The 20,254-nt window shown below is 38.6% G+C and overlaps 2 protein-coding genes across 9 annotated transcripts in view; one reads left to right on the top strand and one right to left on the bottom strand.

Moving 5' to 3' along the window:
- CRACD (capping protein inhibiting regulator of actin dynamics) overlaps positions 1–7,525 on the top strand; it is a 140,172-nt gene extending 132,647 nt beyond the window's left edge. For all 6 annotated transcript variants that reach the window (XM_047856982.1, XM_047856977.1, XM_047856981.1 and 3 more), the window contains one exon: positions 7,349–7,525. In XM_047856982.1, the coding sequence (XP_047712938.1) occupies positions 7,349–7,509 (161 nt within the window). In that variant the 3' untranslated portion in view covers positions 7,510–7,525. The remainder of the gene's footprint in view (positions 1–7,348) is intronic.
- A 3,349-nt stretch (positions 7,526–10,874) lies between these two features.
- AASDH (aminoadipate-semialdehyde dehydrogenase) overlaps positions 10,875–20,254 on the bottom strand; it is a 51,573-nt gene continuing 42,193 nt past the window's right edge. For 2 of the 3 annotated variants that reach the window (XM_047854993.1, XM_047854994.1), the window contains exons 12-15: positions 17,808–17,971; positions 16,587–16,709; positions 15,750–15,881; positions 13,197–13,694 (exon numbers count right to left, since the gene is read on the bottom strand). In XM_047854993.1, coding sequence (XP_047710949.1) covers positions 13,305–13,694; positions 15,750–15,881; positions 16,587–16,709; positions 17,808–17,971 — 809 coding nt within the window. In that variant the 3' untranslated portion in view covers positions 13,197–13,304. Of the gene's footprint in view, positions 13,035–13,196; positions 13,695–15,749; positions 15,882–16,586; positions 16,710–17,807; positions 17,972–20,254 lie in introns of those variants that run through there. The other variant, XM_047854995.1, reaches the window with a different exon arrangement.

Genomic DNA, 20,254 nt, shown 5'->3' with positions numbered 1-20,254 from the left:
AATAAAGTTCCAGAGTCAGAGATCACATACCTTTCTCTGACAGACTTCTTGGACGCTCTAAAGAGTTAATGCAGTTCAGAGTGGCTACAGCTTAATAAAGCAAACCTTTATTTTTGTATTCGTCTTTTCAGTCAGTATTTGTAGAGTTCTCATTCTGTGTAGGCCATCGCCATGGGCAGTAAATAGGACTCAGAGAGAAGCCAAGATCCCTCACCTTAGGAGGTCTCTAAGATCTGATAAAACAAGTGTTGGAATTGTGAGGCCAGCCTGAAAGTCTAGAGAGCCGGTAGGGAGTGGAGGCCCCCAGCGAGAGCTTGGTACAGAGGGGAGCTTCTGACCTCACCAGTTTGATAAGTTCAAACTGCTGGTTTGATCTTTTTCTTCCTGGAATTGACTGGTTGTATAGCTAGAATGACAACATTTACCTTTTATTTCTTATTATCATGTAGGCAGAGCTGTGCACAAAAACTTAGGCTTCTAGAAACTGTGAAATTAAAACCAACCATATTCTAATTCTGTATGTAACAGTTATGATCACCCACTTTCTTCCCCTAATTGTTCTCACTAAAGATGCCCAGTGTTTCACTGGGTTTTCCTTTCTGAGTCTTTTACTTTTATTTTAATATAATTTATTGTCAAATTGGTTTCCATACAACACCCAGTGCTCATCCCAACAATGAGCTCATCCCTTGTCAATGCCCATCACCCACTTGCCTCTCTCCTCCACCAACCCTAAGTTTATTCTCAGTTTTTAAGAGTCTCTTATGGTTTGCCTCCCTCCCTCTCTGTTTGTAACTTTTCCCCCCTTCCCCTCCCCCATGGTCTTCTATTAAGTTTCTCAAGATCCATGTATGAGTGAAAACATATGGTATCTTTCTCTGACTTATTTCACTTAGCATAATACCCTCCAGTTCCATCCATGTTGCTTCAGATGGCTAGATTTCGTTCTTTCTCATTGCCACGTAGTATTCCATTGTGTACATAAACACAGTTTCTTTATCCATTCATCAGCTGATGGACATTTAGGCTCTTTCCATAATTTGGCTATTGTTGAAAGTGCTGCTATAAACATTGGGGTACAAGTGCCCCTATACATCAGCACTCCTGTATCCCTTGGTTAAATTCCTAGCAGTGCTATTGCTGGGTCATAGGGTAGTTCTATTTTTAATTTTTTGAGGAACCTCCACACTGTTTTCCAGAGCGGCTGCACCAGTTTGCATGAATCCATTAGCAGTGCAAGAGGGTTCCCGTTTCTCCACATCCTCGCCAGCATCTGTGTTTTCCTGATTTGTTCATTTTAGCTGCTCTGACTGGCATGAGGTAGTATCTCAGCGTGGCTTTGATTTTTACTTCCCTGATGATGAGTGACGTTGGGCATCATTTCATGTGTCTGTTGGCCATCTAGATGTCTTGTTTGGAGAACTGTCTATTCGTGTCTTTCATTTCTTCACTGGATCATTTGTTTTTCAGGTGTGGAGTATGGTGATTCTGTATAGATTTTAGATACTAGCCCTTTATCCAATATGTCATTTGCAAATATCTTTTCCCATTCCGTTGGTTGCCTTTTAGTTTTGTTTATTGTTTCCTTTGCAGTGCAGAAACTTTTTATCTTGATGAGGTCCCAATAGTTCATCTTTGTTTTAATTCCCTTGTCTTTGGAGACAGGTCGAGCATGAAATTGTTGTAGCTGAGGTCAAAGAGGTTGTTGCCTGCTTTCTCCTCTAGGGTTTTGATGGTTTCCTGTCTCACATTCAGGTCGTCTTTCATCCATTTGGAGTTTATTTTTATGTATGCTGTAAGAAAGTGGTCTAGTTTCAATCTTCTGCATGTTGCTGTCCAGATCTCCCAGCACCATTTGTTAAAGAGACTTTCTTTTTTCCACTGGATGTTCTTTCCTGCTTTGTCAAAGATTAGTTGGCCATACATTTGTGGGTCCAATTCTGGGTTCCCTATTCTATTCCATTGGTCTGTCTGTTTTTGTGCCAATGACCATACAGTCTTGATGATTACAGTTTTGTAGAAGAGGCTAAAGTCTGGGATTGTGATGCCTCCCGCTTTGGTTTTCTTCTTCAATATTACTTTGGCTATTCAGGGTCTTTGTGGTTCCATACAAATTTTAGGATTGTTTGTTCTAGCTTTGAGAAGAATGCTGGTGCAATTTTGATTGGGATTGCATTGAATGTGTAGATTGCTTTTGGTAGTATTAACATTTTAATAATATTTATTCTTCCAATCCATGAGCATGGAATGTTTTTCCAATTCTTTGTGACTTCTTCAATTTCCTTCATAAACTTTCTATAGTTTTCAGCATACAGATCTTGTACATCTTTGGTTAGGTTTATTCCGAGGTATTTTATGGTTCTTGGTGCAATTGTAAATGGGATCAGTTTCTTTATTTCTCTTTCTGTTGCTTCATTATTGGTATATAAAAATGCAAGATTTCGATACATTGATTTTGTACCCTGCAATTTTGCTGAATTCATGTATCCCTTCTAGCAGACTTTTGGGTGGAGTCTATTGGGTTTTCCATGTAGAGTATCATGTCATCTGCAAAAAGTGACAGTTTGACTTCTTCTTTGCCAATTTTTCTTTTTAACTTTTTTTTAATGTTTATCTTTGAGAGAGGGAGAGAGACAGAGTGTGAGTGGGGAAGGGACAGAAAGAGAAGGAGACACAGAATCTGAAGCAGGCTCCAGGCTCTGAGCTGTCAGCACAGAGCCCGACACAGGGCTTGAACTCACAGACCATGAGATCATGACCTGAGCCAGAGTTGGACATTTAACTGACTGAGCCACCCAGGCACCCTCTTCTTTGCCAATTCTGATGCCTTTGATTTCCTTTTGTTGTCTGATTGCTGATGCTAGCACTTCCAACACTATGTTAAACAACAGCAGTGAGAGTGGACATCCCTGTCATGTTCCTGATCTCAGGGGGAAAGCTCTCAGTTTTTCCCTATTGAGGATGATATTAGCTGTGGGCTTTTCATAAATTGCTTTTATGATGTTTAAGTATGTTCCTTCTATCTTGACTTTGACGGTTTTTATTAAGAAAGGATGCTGTATTTTGCCAAATGCTTTTTCTGCATCTATTGACAGGATCATATGGTTCTTTTCCTTTCTTCTATTAATGTGATGTATCACATTGATTGATTTGCGAATATTGAACCAGCCCTGCAGCCCAAGAATGAATTCCACTTGATCATAGTGAATAATTCTTTTTATATGCTGTTGAATTTGACTTGCTAGTATATTGTTGAGAATTTTTGCATCCATATTCAGCAGGGATATTGGCCTATAGTTCTCTTTTTTTGCTGGGTTTCTGTCTGGTTTGGGAATCAAAGTAATGCTGGCTTCATAGAATGAGTTGAGTCCCGAAGTTTTCCTTCCATTTCTATTTTTTGGAACAGCTTGAGGATAGGTATCAACTCTGTGTTGAATGTATGGTAGAATTCCCCAGGGAAGCCAACTGGTCCAGGACTCTTTATTTGTTGGGAGATTTTTGATAACTGATTCAGTTTCTTCACTAGTTATGGGTCTGTTCAAATTTTCTATTTCTTCCCGTTTGTCCAGTTTGCTGGCATACAATTTTTCATAGTATTCCTTGATAAATTGCTTGTATTTCTGAGGCATTGGTTGTAATACATCCATTTTCATTCATGATTTTATCTATTTGGGTCATCTCCTTTTTCTTTTTGAGAAGCCTAGCTAGAGGTTTATCAATTTTATTTTTTCAAAAAACCAACTCTTGGTTTCATTGATCTGCTCTGCAGTTTTTTTAGATTCTATATTGTTTATTTCTGCTCTGATCTTTATTATTTCTCTTCTTCTGCTGGGTTTGAGGTGTCTTTGCTGTTCTGCTTCTAGTTCCTTTAGGTGTGCAGTTAGATTTTGTATTTGGGATTTTTCTTGTTTCTTGAGATAGGCCATTTTCCTCTTAGGACTGCCTTTGCTGCATCCCAAAGGGTTTGGATTGTTGTGGTTTCATTTTCATTTGTTTCCATGTATTTTTTCTCTAACTGCCTGGTTGACCCATTCGTTCTTTAGTAGGATGTTATTTAACCTCTATGCTTTTGGAGATTTTCCAGACTTTTTCCTGTGGTTGATTTCAATTTTCATAGCACTGTGATCTGGAAGTGTGAATGGTATGATCTCAATTTTTTTATATTTATTGAGGGCTGTTTTGTAACCCAGAATGTGATCTAGCTTGGAGAATGTTCCATGTGCACTCAAGAAGAAAGTATATTCTGCTGCTTCAGGATGTAGAGTTCTAAGTATATCTGTCAAGTCCATCTGGTCCAGTGTTTCATTCAGGGCCATTGTTTCTTTACTGATTTTCTGTCTAGATGATCTGTCCATTGTTATAAGTGCAGTATTAAAGTCCCCTACAATTAACACATTCTTACCAGTAAGATTACTTATGTTTGTGATTGTTTTATGTATTTGGGTGTTCCCGAATTCAGTGCATAGATATTTGTAATTGTTAGCTCTTCCTGCTGGATAGACCCCATAATTATTATACAATGCCATTCTTCATCTCTTGTTGCAGACTTTAAAGTCTAGTTTTTCTGAAATAATTATGGCTTTTCCAGCTTTCTTTTGACTTCCAGTACATGATAGATAGTTCTTCAACCCCTCACTTTCAATCTGAAGGTGTCCTCAGGTCTAAAATGGGTCTCTTGTAGACAGGAAAAAAATGGGTCTTATTTTTTAATCCATTCTGATACCCTCTGTCTTTTGGAGCATTTAGTCCATTTACATTCAGTGTTATTATTGAAAGATAGGGGTTTAGAGTCACTGTGTTAATCTGTAGGTTTCATGGTTGTAGTGATGTCTCTGGTACTTTGTGGTCCTTGTAACATTTCACTCACAGAATCCCCCTTAGGATCTCTTGTAGAGCTGGTTTAGTTATGATGGATGAATTCCTTCAGTTTTTGTTTGTTTGGGAAGACCTTTATCTCTCCTTCTATTCTGAATGACAGGCTTGCTGGATAAAGGATTACTGGTTGCATATTTTTCCTGTTCATCACATTGAAGATCTCCTGCCATTCCTTTCTGGTCTGCCAAGTTCCAGTAGATAGGTCTGCTACTACCCTTATGTGTCTACCTTTGTATGTTAAGACCTGTTTATCCCTAGCTGCTTTCAGAATTTTCTCTTTATCCTTATATTTTGCCAGTTTCATTATGATATGTCGTGCAGTAAATTGATTCAAGTTACGTCTGAAGGGAGTTCTCTGTGCCTCTTGGATTTCAAGGTCTGTTTCGTTCCCTGGATTGGAAAAGTTCTCATCTCTGATTTGTTCAAGTACACCTTCAGCCCCTTTCTTTCTCTCTCTTCTTCTTCTGGAACTCCTATGATATGGATATTGTTCCATTTGATTGAATCAGTTAGTTCTCTAATTCTCCCCTGGTGATCCTGGACTTTTTTTTTTAAATCTCTTAGCTTCCTATTTTTCCATGTTATCTTCTAATTCACCTCTTCTCCCCTCTGCCTCTTCAATCCATGCTGTGACTGCTTCCATTTTGCACCTCATTTATAGCATTTTTCAATTCATCATGACTATTTTTTAGTTCCTTGATCTCTGCATCAGTAGATTCTCTGCTGTCTTCTATGCCTTTTTCAAGCCCAGTGATTGATCTTATGACTATTTTTCTAAATTCTTGTTCATTTATATTGCTTATATCTGTTTTGATCAATTCTTTAGTGGCCACTCCTTCCTGGAATTTGAGGAGAATTCTTCCGTTTCGTCATTTTGGCTAGTTTTCTATCCCTTGTGGGTTTTAAAAGCTTGTTATGTGCTCTGCACCTGTGAGCACTGCTTTATTAAAGAGGAGGTCATACACTGTCCAGGGCCTGGCCCTTCAGGAGGTGTGTTTTGGAGAGTTACTTGCTCTCTGTTGTTGTAACTTTGGTTATTTTATTTCCCTACTTGTAGTGATGTTTTGGACCCTCCACCAGGTGTGCTTTGATTTGTTCCTTGAAGTAGCTGTGGAAAGGAAAACAGATAAACAGGAAAGAAAAACATGCAATCACACAAATGAAACAAACAAACAAAAACAATCAAAAAGCAAAAAACCAGAAACACCAGCTACAAGTAAAGAACAGGGTGGAGGTGGTGCTGATGGAAGAGCACATACAAAGAGAGAAATGACAGGGGCAGGGTAAAGGAAAAAATAAACATTGACCAGGCAGAGAGACTAAATAGCTTAATTCAGAGAGAGAGCAAGGAGAATAAAGGAGGAGGCAGAGAAAAAGAAATGAAGATAAAATTATCTAGAGAAACTATAGGCTTGATTATTCCAGAGAGAGAAAGGAAAGGAGGTGGTGTAGAACATGTATCAAGAGAATGGATTAAATATGTCTGCTAAAACAAACCAACAACCAGAGTACCCAGTCTAGAGGAGGGAAGAGATAAGGAGAAAAGGAAGGAAGAATATATCTAAATAACAAGAATTGTCCTAGAATTAATCCAGGCAATGCAGCAGCACTAGTCTGGAGGAGGGGGCCATCTGGTTCCTCAGCATCTATCCCACTCCAGTAGACATGCAGTTACCTGGCATGAAGGGGCGTGGTTTGGTGTAGGCGGGTCCCACCTCCACTGTGGGCCCCAGGGACCCATCCCTGAGGCCCCACCTTGGTCGTGGTGGGGAGAAAAATGGCGACCTCCCAGCCTCTTCTCCACTGACCGGTGTCCCAAATCACTGTGCCGTCCTTGCTGTGCTGTGGGCACAGATGAGGAGGTCTGTCTCGCTCTGCCAACTTCCATGCCCTGGTACTTGGCTGGGATTTAAACTCCCGCTCCATGCACCCCAGCCCTGGGTCCCAGCTGGTTTTGTCCTGTGCCACAGTACTTCAGGGAGAGGACTGCTTTCTCCTACTGTGAACTGCATCCCTGACCTGCCCCCGAACCCGGCGGTGGCTCCCCTCCTCCCCAGGTGCACAAACAGGGCAGCCGGCCCCAGTACGAAGGCCCCAGAGTTAGAGATGGGATCCCTCTCCATCCTGGTCGGAGGTTTTTCTCTTGTCTAGATACAGTCCTACACTTCCCCAGCCACTCTTTCTCTTCCCTTTGTCTCTCTGCAGAAGAGGATCCTTCCTCTCCATGCCTACACGGCCCGTTTTATCTCCCCCAGTTCACAATCACCCACCTACAGCCCATCAGGTTGTCCCAGTGTCTCCTTGTTAGACTCCTGTCTCTTTTCCTTCTAGACTCTCTGTTTGAGAGACATGGGAAGTATGGATCCCCCTACTTTTCTGCCATGTTGGCCGGCCCTGAAATCTTACCCTTCTGATACATCAAAATGTGGTTCTGACTTTTATTCTTATTCGTTTCCTTCTAAACACGATTCAGTGGAGATTTCGGATTCAGCTCCCCCTGCACCGCTGGTCAAAGAAGTCACCAAGAGGTTCTCAACCCCAGACGCTGCCCCCGTGTCAACAGAACCAGCTTGGCTGGCATTGGCCAAAAGGAAAGCCAAGGCCTGGAGCGACTGTCCACAGATCATTAAGTAGAGTGACTCTTAACCCACTCCTGTTGCCAGTTATTGGCTCTTCTCTTGTCCTTGTTATTTATTTTTTATATGAGGTAAAGAAACCAAGCTAGGGAAAAGCAGCATGTTTTATAGGCTCTAAAATAATTGTTTAGAAACGGAACTGGTGGCGTTCCTTGTAAAGAGTGTATTTGCACAATCCTAGGTCCTGGTGCCTTGAGCTCCTCCTCATTCTTCCATCCGAGGGACCACACGAAGCAAAATCTCCAAACTAAGAACTTCTTACGAGAGCCTACCATGCCCATTCTACAGCGCTCCACACGTAACACACCCACACACCATTTAGAACAACATGTCCTTTTGCCAATATTTGTAATGGTTTGTGATTCTCTACTCCAGTTTACCCTACCATTTGTTTGGTGGTTTCTTTCCTTTTCTACGGTAATGGTGAAAGAAAGTATCATATAGATAGAAACAATAATGCCCATTCTCCTGAATGCAGTGAGTAACTAGGTATCGTAACAATCTGGCTGCCACCTCTTTCCGTGTCTGCTTTTCTGAATTCTCCCTGGTCTGAAACTGTAACATGCACATGTCCACCACACTGCTATTCTACAGGTCCTGCCACACCAGGACTCCCTTAAGAACATATTAAACATTTGGCCCAGTTGGCTCCTAGGCAACATTTTTATTTACCATCATGAAGAAAGGAAGCAACATATTCTCTTTCCGTCTCTGAGAATCCCCATCTAGTGCAGTGGTACTTAAGATGTCCTGGCTCCATCCCAGTCCTACCTACCAAATTAGATCCTTTGAGGATGGGCCAGGACTGTCTATTCTGGCAAAACTCTTCAGACGAATTCTGATACATCCCAGAGGTTGAGAACCTTGGGATAAACTGCTTCCAGTGTAATCTAGCTTTTAAAACTCTGAAAGGGAGGCTCATTTCACCCCAAGAAGCAAAAGTGAGAGAGGAAAAATAACCCATCCCCCAAACCAGCCATTTATTACAAGATAGGAGAGGCTACTGACATTACATGTCTCTGAATATTCCCTTAGGTCTTTAGGGAAAATTGACAGGAAGCCAAGATTTGGAGCCTTTGTACTAAGGACTTCCTATGGAAAGTTTCTTTCTTTACTGTAATTGAATGATTCATAGAGTCAAATGTTCAAGAGCATTTATAATTTTGAGCATTCACCTTGATACCTTTAAAAAACATCTCAGAGTCTAAAGTGGCCTTGTTGCTCCACACATGTGGTCCAAAGAAGGGACATGGCAAGCATGAAGCATAGACATACCAGCAAACCCACACTTTCTATTTCATGGTGCCAGCATATTCAACTTTTAAGATTCTGACTCCACAATACAAGTACACATCCTTCACTCAGTGCAAGGGGAATCACATTCCTTTTTCCTCTCCTACAAAAACATTTTATCAGTATCCATCATGCTGAGCTCCCTCAACATGCAATGTGCTGTTATTATTCTGTCATTTACCATATAGAAGGCATCTTCTGGAAATGATGGCTCAACCTCATGGTAGCAACTGGCAAGTGTGGTCAAGCGGATAGTTGTACTCTTGCAAGTCGGATTTAATATTATATATACTGGATCAGACTGTTAAGAATCAGTGTAACTTGAATTTTTTTTATTCCTGCGGGAAGCAATTAATATTCCAATGCATGTTTTCCACACTGATGTTAATTTCTAAATCAAACATGTAGGCATTTGTTAGTTTTCAGTGATTTCATTACTAACATAACACCCTTTTGAATGGCAGTCTTTCCACCTAGAGCCCTGGTATTCTAGTGCTACAGTAATTCTTCCAAACTTTGTCTTTCATCCTGCCAGCTTTGGATAATACCACAGTAAGGGTGGAGAACAGGGGGAAGAAATCAGATCACTGAAGAAGAATACTTAGAAGAGTCAACTCTCTACTGGCTCACATACCACATAGGAGAAACGCCTTAGTCACAAAGCTCCTATGAAAGTCTTTAGAAGTTAAGAGTACACTGGGGAAAGGGACAGTCAGAGCACTTACTTTCAACCACTTCCTGAAGGGTACATGTTTAATATTTCATGTAAAATGACTCCAAATTGCACTAAATACCAATGAAGTGTTATTTTGCTTTAGTTGTGCTGCAGTCTTTTCTGATAAACTATGGGGGAAATTCAAAACAAAAACATTTTTTTTTTAAATCAATGATTGCTATGTTAAATTTTTTTTTAAACTTGAAACACATACTTCTCTTGGCAAGGTTAACAGATTAACTCTGTTCATAAACATATATAGAGAGTTTTTGTTTACTTTTTTAATTTTTCAAGTGCAATTGTTTCTTACACATTAATTACTATTATCATTTTAGCCAGTTATCAGCAAATTATAGTATGTATTCATTGTCTCTTCTTGTGACATTTAGTTTAATTGCTTATTTTAAAGCAGAAACATTAGTTACAGTGTCTTGCAATATTTTTAACCAATAATAAAATTAAGTAGAGACAACAATGAAAAATATCTTAGTGTGATTTTAATATTATTTTGAGATTTTTGGTTGTATAAAGTTTTAATGTAAAATGTCCATTATTGAAGGAAAGAGATCTTTCAATAAAAAATACATACAAGATCTTCAGCACTGATGGAATTTCCTTTTCAAGTTGAAGTTTTTACTATTTTCAATGACTATAAGCAAGCTCATATAGCTTTTGTTGAGAAAGAGAAATTTCAAGGCATTTTATGTGCTACCTTATATTTTTTACTAGGTGTTTTAGAGATAAGTAATGAGTAGGGGCAAATAAAATGTTTATCTCCGTCCTAAATTGGAATTGAATGATCTGCATCCCAGACAAAACAATCCTACAGCCTCCTTACACAACACATGGGCCCCAGAACAGCAACAGTGGCTGGAGCTGAGAGAGCTGAGACCTTGTGAAAGGCAGCTTAGGGTCCCAGGCCAGACCTACTGACTCACAGGCCTGCACTAGGGCCAAGTGAGTGATGTGAAGCATTCATCTTGGGTGCCACAAACTATGTAATCAAGAAAAATACTATTTTCATACAGTATTATATATATAGTATATATAGTATGTATGTATATATATATAATATACATTATATATACAATTATATACAAATATATGCATTATATATATACACAATATATACATTATATGTTACATATAATGTATATTATATATAGGTACTATATATAATGTATATTATATATAGGTACTATATATAATGTATATTATATATAGAGGTACTATATATAATATATATTAGTACTTGGGGCACCTGGCTGGCTCAGTCGGTAGAACATGTGACTCTTGATCTCAGGGTTGTAGGCTCAAGCCCTACACTGGGCCTAGAGATTACTTAATAAAATAAAAATTCATACAAATTCCAACATGAACAATTATCAAAATTTTAAATAAAGACAGGATCAGTATTGCTGATTTTTCTTTTTGCCTCAGGTTCCATTATGGCCCAGCAAAACACACTTTCAGCCCTCTCAACTGTTAACGTGCATTTCACTCTAACAAGAGCTTCAGGTGGTTAATACATTAAGATTTAAGAAGCACTGGGGGCATCTGGGTGGTACAGTTGGTTAAGCATCCGACTTTGGCTCAGGTCATGATCTCATGGTTCCTGAGTTTGAACCCCACTTTGGGCTCCGCACTCTCTCTGTCCCTTGTGAGATTCTGTCTCCCTCTATGTCTCTCACTCTCAAAAAAAAAAAAAAAAAAAAAAAAAGATTTAAGAAGCACTGATTTAAACTTGGCAGAAGAGATGTTGTTCTTTTTGACCAGTCTGTACCTCAATCCCCACTCTAGGTTTGGGGAAATCTCCCAACTCATGGGTCTTGCACTCACCTCCCACCACCAAAGATGAAATGCCCGATATGTGCTTTCCTATACTCTATCAGGGGCATGGAACCTGTTTCACTTAAAATTGGAAGAGACTCTGAATTTGTCTCCCAGTTGAAATCAATGAGGAAGTCTGATGGTGGTGGGTAACTGTCTATCTAGCATTAGTGGTCTGAGCATTTAGAGGTTCAAGAACAGCAGCTGTGTCTTCTCCAGGCCACAGTCATGCTGATTTCAGGCATTCATTATTCCTGGCTGTATAGCTCTAGCCCTTGTTGCAATTCTCCAAGCTATTCAATATTCTTTTTAAAAATTCTTTTCTGCTTAAAATAGCCTAAGTTGACTTCTATAGCTTGCAGCCAAGGACTCTGGCATGTCTGATATTTGAGACTTTACTGACGAATAAATGGACCAGTTAAATGATACCACAGTTGACTGTAGAAAAGGGAAGGTGAACAACAGGATACATTTTTGTTACTTTAAGTGCCTGAGCACAAGTGTCTGGGATGTAATATGCCCTAAATAGTTATTATTATTACTACCACTAGTGGCTAAATTCATAGTACCATAGCAAAAAAAAAAAAAAAAAAAAAAAAAAAAAAAAAGCTGCTTTATTACCTGAGCTATTATATCGTGAAATTTCAAGGAAAATTGAGACATTTTTTCATCTGAGTAATTTAAGTGACATGGAAAAGAAGATGACATAACTTCTGCTCCAGTGATCCCTGCTGCTACCACCTAAAACTCCCTACTCTAACATACTACCCTAAAACTTAGTGGCTTAAAACAACTGCCATTTTATTATTTCTCAGGATTCTATGGGTGAGAAATTAAATGTCTGGCACCAGAATGGCCTGAATAGCTGGGGGCTGGCTGGAATGCTGGGGGCCACATGTGTGGGACTTCACCTGTCCTTGGTTCTCTGGCTTCCTTGGTTTTCTTAGTAAACGTCAGGGCCATTCCCTCACAACATGGCCTCTCCGTCTAGCTGCCAGACTTCTCATGTGGCAGCTCTGGGATCCCATGAGAGCAGAAGTGCCCAGCCCTTCTTGAATCTTGGGCTCAGAAGTGACATTAGTGTCACCTCCACTGCATTCTGTTGGTTAAAGCAAATCATGGACCAAGCCCAGGTGCAAGAGGAGACTGCATACAGGGCCTGGCTCCCAGGAGGAGCTATAATTCACCGGGGGCAACTTCATACCAAGCAAATGCAGGTATAAGCAAAGGACTATGGCACTGGAGAAGCAGGTCCAGCCCCAAACCATACACATTAAGAGAATCAGGACACTTAAAAGTACATAGAGTTTTTTCTTTCCTGGTTTTTGTTGTGTTTCCTACCTCCAAGCCAGTGAAAAAAGGACATACAATCACAAAATCTAATAAATTGAGAAATACAGACACAAAAATATTCATCAAGATTTGTATATCAAAAATGGAAAAAAAAAGAGGATAAATCAAAGGAAATATTATAGGAAGAGATAAATATATACATAGATATAGTTCAATACTGGTATTTTGTTCACTTAAACATACTAAATAAGGAACCTAATTTGATAAAAAACATCCTACCTCTGAAAACCTTTCGTTAATAGATCTCACTGTAAATAAGTAAATGGTGTATTACATCATGGACTGAGTGTTTAACCCACCAAGTAAACTCTGATCTTCTTTTTCACAGAAGTCTATAAAAAAAAGAAAAAAGCCCAAAGTAAAATATCCATAGCCTAATTCAAAGAGTGCTACTAAATAAATTGATGTTTTTGTTCTGTAATTCCTTTTAAAAGCATTTGTTCTGCTATAGGAAGTTAAATATGATCATTCTCCAATAAAGTATCATAGACAAGTTTCTTAAGCAAAAATAATCTTTAGTATAAAATAAGACTAATCCAAATGTTCTGTAACGATAAAATATTTTCAGATATCTCAGATAATCGAATAAGGACTGTACTTGATTATATTTGATGTCCACCCAACAAATCCAGACAATAAACATAATTATTTCTACATCCAATAAGAAGCATTGATTCCCAGACCACAGGAGAAGAAAAGACTTGTCCAGGAAGTTCATACACACTTTGCAATCGTCCACTCTTAGATTCCAAGATCCACAGTTTCCCATCAGTAGATGCTGCTGCCAGCAACATTTCATTGCTACAATCTTGGTAACAGAAAGCAAACGGTGTCGCATACACCTGGGAAGTAGTTTCAAATTTCCACTGGAGGTGACCTTTCATATTACAACAGTAGATAAAGCAATCATGGGAACCAAAAAATATTTCTTGCTCTGATGCTGAGGTACATGGGGATGAAAAGATTGGTTCACTGGTAGAGAACTGCCAAACCTGAAGGATGAGAAAGGCAAAAATAATTCATCTAAGTTCAACAATTGTCCTGTAAAGCTTTAGGAAATTCTTAATAAAAATTTAAGCAATGTAAGCTATTAAATGGTAACTACACACAGAGAGAGGAAATAATGGCTTTTTCTGAAAAGTAGCATTCTCAAATTATACCTCTGTTCCCAGTGGTAAAATCTAGAACAAAATACACTGGAGTGTTCTTACTACATAAGTCACTGCTATGCAGAATATGATGAAATAAAACTAATTTGAACCCCATTCAAGAGCAAGCTATTACTATTATGTTCAGAGACACTAAGTTCAAAGATAAAACTACACTCAGTTTTCAATGTATCTTATTAAAAACTAAATCTTGTTCTATTCTCCTAATGTAAGAAGATGGAAGTGACTGAAAAGGAAAATTTATGTGCAATAATTCAAATTAAAGGTTTAAACAAAAAGCCATGAGTTGTGTGTCTGCCTATGGATTTATACTCTCTACTTATTTTAAAGGTACCATAGACAAACCTGTCGGCCAATATTTTGAAGAAAAGAAGGAAAAGGCACAAGTCTAAGGTAGTGTTTACAGTAAAAGCAGAATAAAAAGCAAACAAAATGAGAACAGTGGGCATCTTCATGAAACAGGATTTGTAATCTTAATTCTGTCCACCTGGAAAAATCATTTTCATCTATGGTTCACCCAAAAAAATAGCAGTAACAGTATTTGCCTCTTCTTACTTCTTAGGAATCTAAAGGTGAGAATATGTTCAAACTATTTTGTAAGTAAAAATATTAAGTGAACATCAAAAAGATCTCATCACAAAGTAATTGTCCCACATCAAGGAACTGCCAGGCCAGGCAGAGTGAAAGTAGAATAAAAAGCACCAGAGCAACACTGGCCACCACTGGGCTAACTCAGGGTGGAGTTAGCACTCTCTCAAGTATACAAATAGTCCCCAACATCAAACCTACAGCAGCAGTTGGGCCACCAGTGATAGTCACTTGTGGATAAAGAAGTGGAGATTATCCTCCCCCACCCAAAAAAAGACCTAATGTAATGCAGAAGAAGCCTACCCTGCCAGTCATGAAGTTGAAGATGGCACTTCATACAATGCAATTTGGGTTATGCCACCTATTTTGGTTTTCATAGAAAAAGCAGGGGCATCTTTAAATGTTCAAACCTTGAGGCGCTGGGGTGGCTCAGTCGGTTAAATGTGTGAGATTCTTGATTTCGGCTCAGGTCATGATCTCAGTTTTGTGAGTTCGAGCCCCACATCAGGCTCTGTGCTGGCAGCACGGAGCCTGCCTGGGATTCCATCTCTCTCTGTCTGCCCTTAACCCATTCATGCTCTCTCTTTCTCTCTCAAAATAAATAAATAAATGTTCAACACCTCAATAGAAATTATAATAAAATTGCCTAAAAACTGGTAAAGTTTTTGTTTGTTTAATGTTTATTTTTGATAGACAAAGCATGAGTGGGGGAGGGACAGAGAGAGAGAGAGAGAAAATCCAAGGCAGGTACCAGGCTCTGAGCTGTCAGCACAGAGCCCAACAGGGCGCTCGAACTCATGAACCATAAGATCATGACCTGAGCCAAAGTCGGACGCTCAACTGACTAAGCCACCCAGATGCCCCAAAACTGGTCAAGTTTTTAAAATTGGGGGAGGGCAGGGTGCCTGGATGGCTCAGTTGGTTAAGTGTCTAACTGTATCTCAGCTCATGATCAGGTCACGTTCATAAGTTCAAGCCCTGCATCCAGCTCTGTGCTACCAGCACAGAACCTGCTTAGCAATCTTTCTCTCCCTCCCTACCCCACTTTCTCTTTCTGTCAAAATAAATAAACTTTAAAAAAAATTGGGGGAGGGCACAAATAAAGCAGTGTTTGAATCTTTTCAATCTACTATACTCTCATTCCAAAATTAAGAAACCTGTGGCTTGACAAAATCAAACTAGTTTTCAATACAATGACTTAAATGATGATGTTTACAATTTTACTTCAGTGGTCACCAACTATTATGACTTTGAGAAAGATAATGTAAAATGGAACCAGAAATTTTTTACCTGTTCTCCAAAGTGAGTAAAGCAGAGTAAATTTCCATCTACACAGCCAATACAAATATACTGTAGGCAACACCGTGGAGAAGAAAAGAGTGGTTTTCCACAGGAATGTTTCCAAACTGTGTTCCCAGTGGCCTGCCATGAGCAAAAGCAATTCACAGCATTTAAATTATATTACTAATCAATTACCCTTTATGAAACAAACTCATAAAATCTCCCAGGGGCAAAGCTATAAACATCAGAAAGTGCTGTAATGGCATGCTGATATCATAAATGAAGCTAGCATACATATACACAGCTATAAAATTAATCAGTGCTCTTTATAAGAGGTGAGATAAAAACGTACAATAAAACCAGGATATAATTAGAACATAAGATATATCCTTAAACTATTCTAAGTTTTAATATGACTGAGAAAATTCTACCAATTTAAAAAAAACAGATCAAAGACATACATAGAACTTCTATCTTCATATCAATCATTTTTAAGGAGTTCTGGTCCAGTGAAAGCTGGACTATAGTTAATTAAAAACTACTTTAGGGGGCACCTGGGTGGCTCAGTCAGTTAAGCATCTGACTCTTGGTTTTGGCTCAAGTCAACATCTCATGGTTTCATGGGTTCGGGCCCCGCACTGGGCTCTGCACTGGCAGTGTGGAGCCTGATAGGGATTCTCGGTCTCCCTCTCTCTGCCCCTCCCCCACTCACACGGTCTCGGTCTCTCTCAAAATAAATTAATAAACTTAAAATTTTTTAAAAATACTTCAATTTTTCAGAATTCAAAGCAAAAATAAAACATTCAAGACAAATAATAAAATCAATATATGTTATTTTATGCCTACAGGATTTATAGCCAGTAACAGGCCTCCCAGTGTAGCCACATATAAATGATGTGGTATCAGGCTCAAACAAGGGGACGAAAAGACAGTTCCTCCACATTTTAACTTCCAAACACACTTCTTTTTCTGCAAATAAGAAAACAAATTAATTGGTTTCTGCTGGTGGTTAACAAATCTACATATCTGATTTCTCATATCACCTCTATTTAATTAATGTAAATTTTTATTCTTAGTATAAAAGTAATACAGTTTCACTGTAGAGATTCAAGTTAGTATAAAGATTACAAAGACCACCCAGAGAGAACCACTGTAAATATTTCAGCATTTTCCCTTTTGATCTTTTTGGGACATACAATAGTTTAATATAGTTGAGATCATTCTGAATATATACTGGCATCTAATTTAGCTCATTTACTTGGTAAAACTCTATTACTTTAATGTATAATATCTCATCTGAACATAAAATTATTTCTCTACCTTATCACTGAAACTTGTTTCAAACTAATTTCATGGTATCATAAACAAAACCTAGTAATAGACATCTCGGTGCACATAACTGTCCATGTTTTTGATTACTTTGGCAGGATAGAATCCTAGAAGAAGAATTTTACTGAATCAAAGGATATGAAGTTAGCTGTGGCCCAACTGTTTTCTTCAGAGACTTCACTAGTTACAATGCACCCCCACCCCACCAGCATTTAACATATTCTTGTCTAATACTATCTGGTTATCTATCATGTAGTTTAAATTTCAATCCTTTGATTACTAAAGATAGGAAACATTTAAATACATTTACTAGACACTTCTTTTTGGGGTCTTTTATGTTTATATTCCTTGTTTATTTTTCCATGTGTTTATAATTTGTGTTTGTTCTTCCATTTATTCTTATAAATGAATCTTAACTCTGTCACATTTGCTTCAAATGGTTTTCCCCAACTTATCAGGTCTTATTGATATTTTTCCCTTTGTGATTCTTTATATTGTCAAGATGGTAATGCTAAGCTCTTTAGATTTAAAAACTCTGAGTAACAAATTTATTTGTGAAAATCTGGTAAGGATGTTAAAAATGTCTTAAGATATTAAGACTGTTAATTAACTCATTCTTCCCAGACCGCAATGCTAAACTTAGGGAAGAGTGAATACCAGCACCCCCCCCCCTTAGTCAAGAGCACTTGACAGTTTCCTACTCTTCTAAGCTTATAAGAAACTGATGAGGTTTCTCACATAAATATCTAAAGCATATGCATGCTGGTCATGAGATCCAATGTAAAGGAGTCCTGTGGTTGGATCCATGGTTGCTGAGCTTTTGACAGCATCCTTGGTAGTAAACATCCAGTATTCTTCTCCACTATTACTTTTCAGAACATAAACTAACCCATTATAACAGCCTGTTGGGAAACAAAATACAAAAGAGGAGATTTAGATACATCACCAGAGAATAATTCTTTAGCCTAAACCATGACCATTTATTTATATTTGATGCTCTTTATGTGTACTACTATGTTCAGCTCAGGTTTAAACTTCAGCAATGTAAAGCAGAAAACCAAATAGTAATCACTTGTAAAAATACCTACTAGTAGGTATACCTCATTTTGTTTTTAAAGTACCATAAAGTGCTTCACTACTGAGAAAACAATGAAGCACAGTGCAGAAGAGAGGTTTTGACAGACCTGGAATCAAATCTCTTCATGGCCATCATTGGGCAAATTACCCAGCATCGCTGAGCCTCATATTTTCTCCTGCATGTGGACACATCTACTCCAGTGTTATTGTAATAATTAAGATAACATGGATTAAAGGGTGCCTGCATGGCTTAGTTGGTTGAGCATCCAACTCTTGATTTTGGCTCAGGTCATGATCTCATGGTTCGTGAGTGTCGGGCTCTGCATTGGGCCCCATATTGGGCTCTGTGCTGATGATGCACAGCCTGCTTGGGATCCTTTCTCTCTCCATCTCTGCCTCTCCTCCACTTGCTCTTTCTTTCTCAAGATAAATAAATAAAATATTTTTTAAAAAGATAATATGAATACCCAGTGCACAGGTGTTCAAGAAATGCTAACATTAACAATAGCTAACATTTATTGAGCTTTTACCTTGTGAAGTGTTATATCTGCAGTTTACAGATGACAAAAGGAAGCACAGACAGTTTTACTAGGGTAAAACTACTCAGCTGACATGTGGATGAGCCAGGATTTGAATCTAAGAAGTCCAGCTTCAGAGCCTATGCACTTAACTACTATAGCAGACTGCTTTTCCCAAACTGCTACAACAGGTGAGAAGCTAGGGCAGGAGTTCCTGACTTGGTGTAGCCAGAATAACTCAGGCGACAGTAGGCGTGGTCAAAACCTACAGAGTGAAGATCACTCAAGTTCCCTGCAGTGGATGTAAATCAGGGCAAGCTGATTTGGGGCACTGGTCCACCACTCTTTACATGACTCTGCCTATCCATATAACCACTGCTGCCCATTTGAGGCCCAATTCCAGAGTAACTGCAGTGCTGTTTTCTTTCTAGCAGTTAGTACTTAGTAGCAAGAAAGTGGCCTTCTTAGTTATGGTAAAGAAAAATGTCCTACACAGTGAAGTACCCCAGGACTCAGTTGGGTAATGAAAAATTTCTTTCAGTTCATTTCCAGAAGAAAATCTTTGTGACCTTGGGTCAGGCAAAACTTTCTTGGCTAGGACACCAAAAGCATGATCCAGAAAAGAAAATAAATGATAAACTGGACTTCATTAAAATTAAGAACTTCTCTTCAAAAGACATTATGTTAGTGAAAGAAAGAAAAAAAAAAGCCACAGCCTAGGAGAAAACATGCAAAACACTTATAGATAAGGGGCTTGTATCCAGAATACATAATATTCTCAGATCCCAACAAGAAAACAAATATAACAATTTAAAAAATGGGCAAAAAATCTGAAAAGTCATAAAAGATACACAGATGGCAAATAAATTCATAAAAAATACATCATTAGTCACTAGGGAAATGCAAATTAAAACCACAGTTTTAACTCAGTTAAGTGTCTGACTTTGGCTCAGGTCATGATCTCACAGTTTGTGGGTTCGAGCTGTGCACTGTCAATGTGAAGCCTGCCTGGGATTCCCTCTCTCCCTCTCCCTCTCTCTCAAAATAAATAAACTTAACAATCTAAACAAAGAAACAAAAAACCATAACGAATGTCTGACTTTTGATTGCAGCTCAAGTCATGATCCCAGAGTCATGGGATTGAGCCCCACATCTGACTCTGCACTGAGCATGGAGCCTCCTTAAGATGCTCTCTCTCTCTCCCTCTGCCCCTCTCCCCTGCTCACTCTCTCTAAAATAAAAAATAAAGCCATAATGAAATACTATACCATAACAATCTGGCTAAAATAAAAAGATTTTCAAACTGACAATACCAAGTACTAGCACGGATGTGGAACAGCTGGACCTCTCATACACTGGCGGTGGGAAGGCAAAATGGCTCAGTCACCAGGAAAATATTTTGGCAATTTCTTACAAAGTTAAAGCTATACTTACTGCATAATCTCCCCCTCCTAGGTACTGACCCAAGTGAAATTAAAAACTTATATTCATACAATATCCTGCTTACAAATGCTTATATCAGTCTTATTTGTAATTGTGAAAAACTGGAAACAACCCAAATGTGAATAGAGTATGATTTGTCCAGACAAC

The sequence above is a fragment of the Prionailurus viverrinus genome, chromosome B1, assembly GCF_022837055.1.
Source record: "Prionailurus viverrinus isolate Anna chromosome B1, UM_Priviv_1.0, whole genome shotgun sequence".
Taxonomy (NCBI): Eukaryota; Metazoa; Chordata; class Mammalia; order Carnivora; family Felidae; genus Prionailurus; species Prionailurus viverrinus.
Note: the sequence above shows the minus strand (reverse complement) of the source record. Positions and strands in the feature narration are given on the sequence as shown.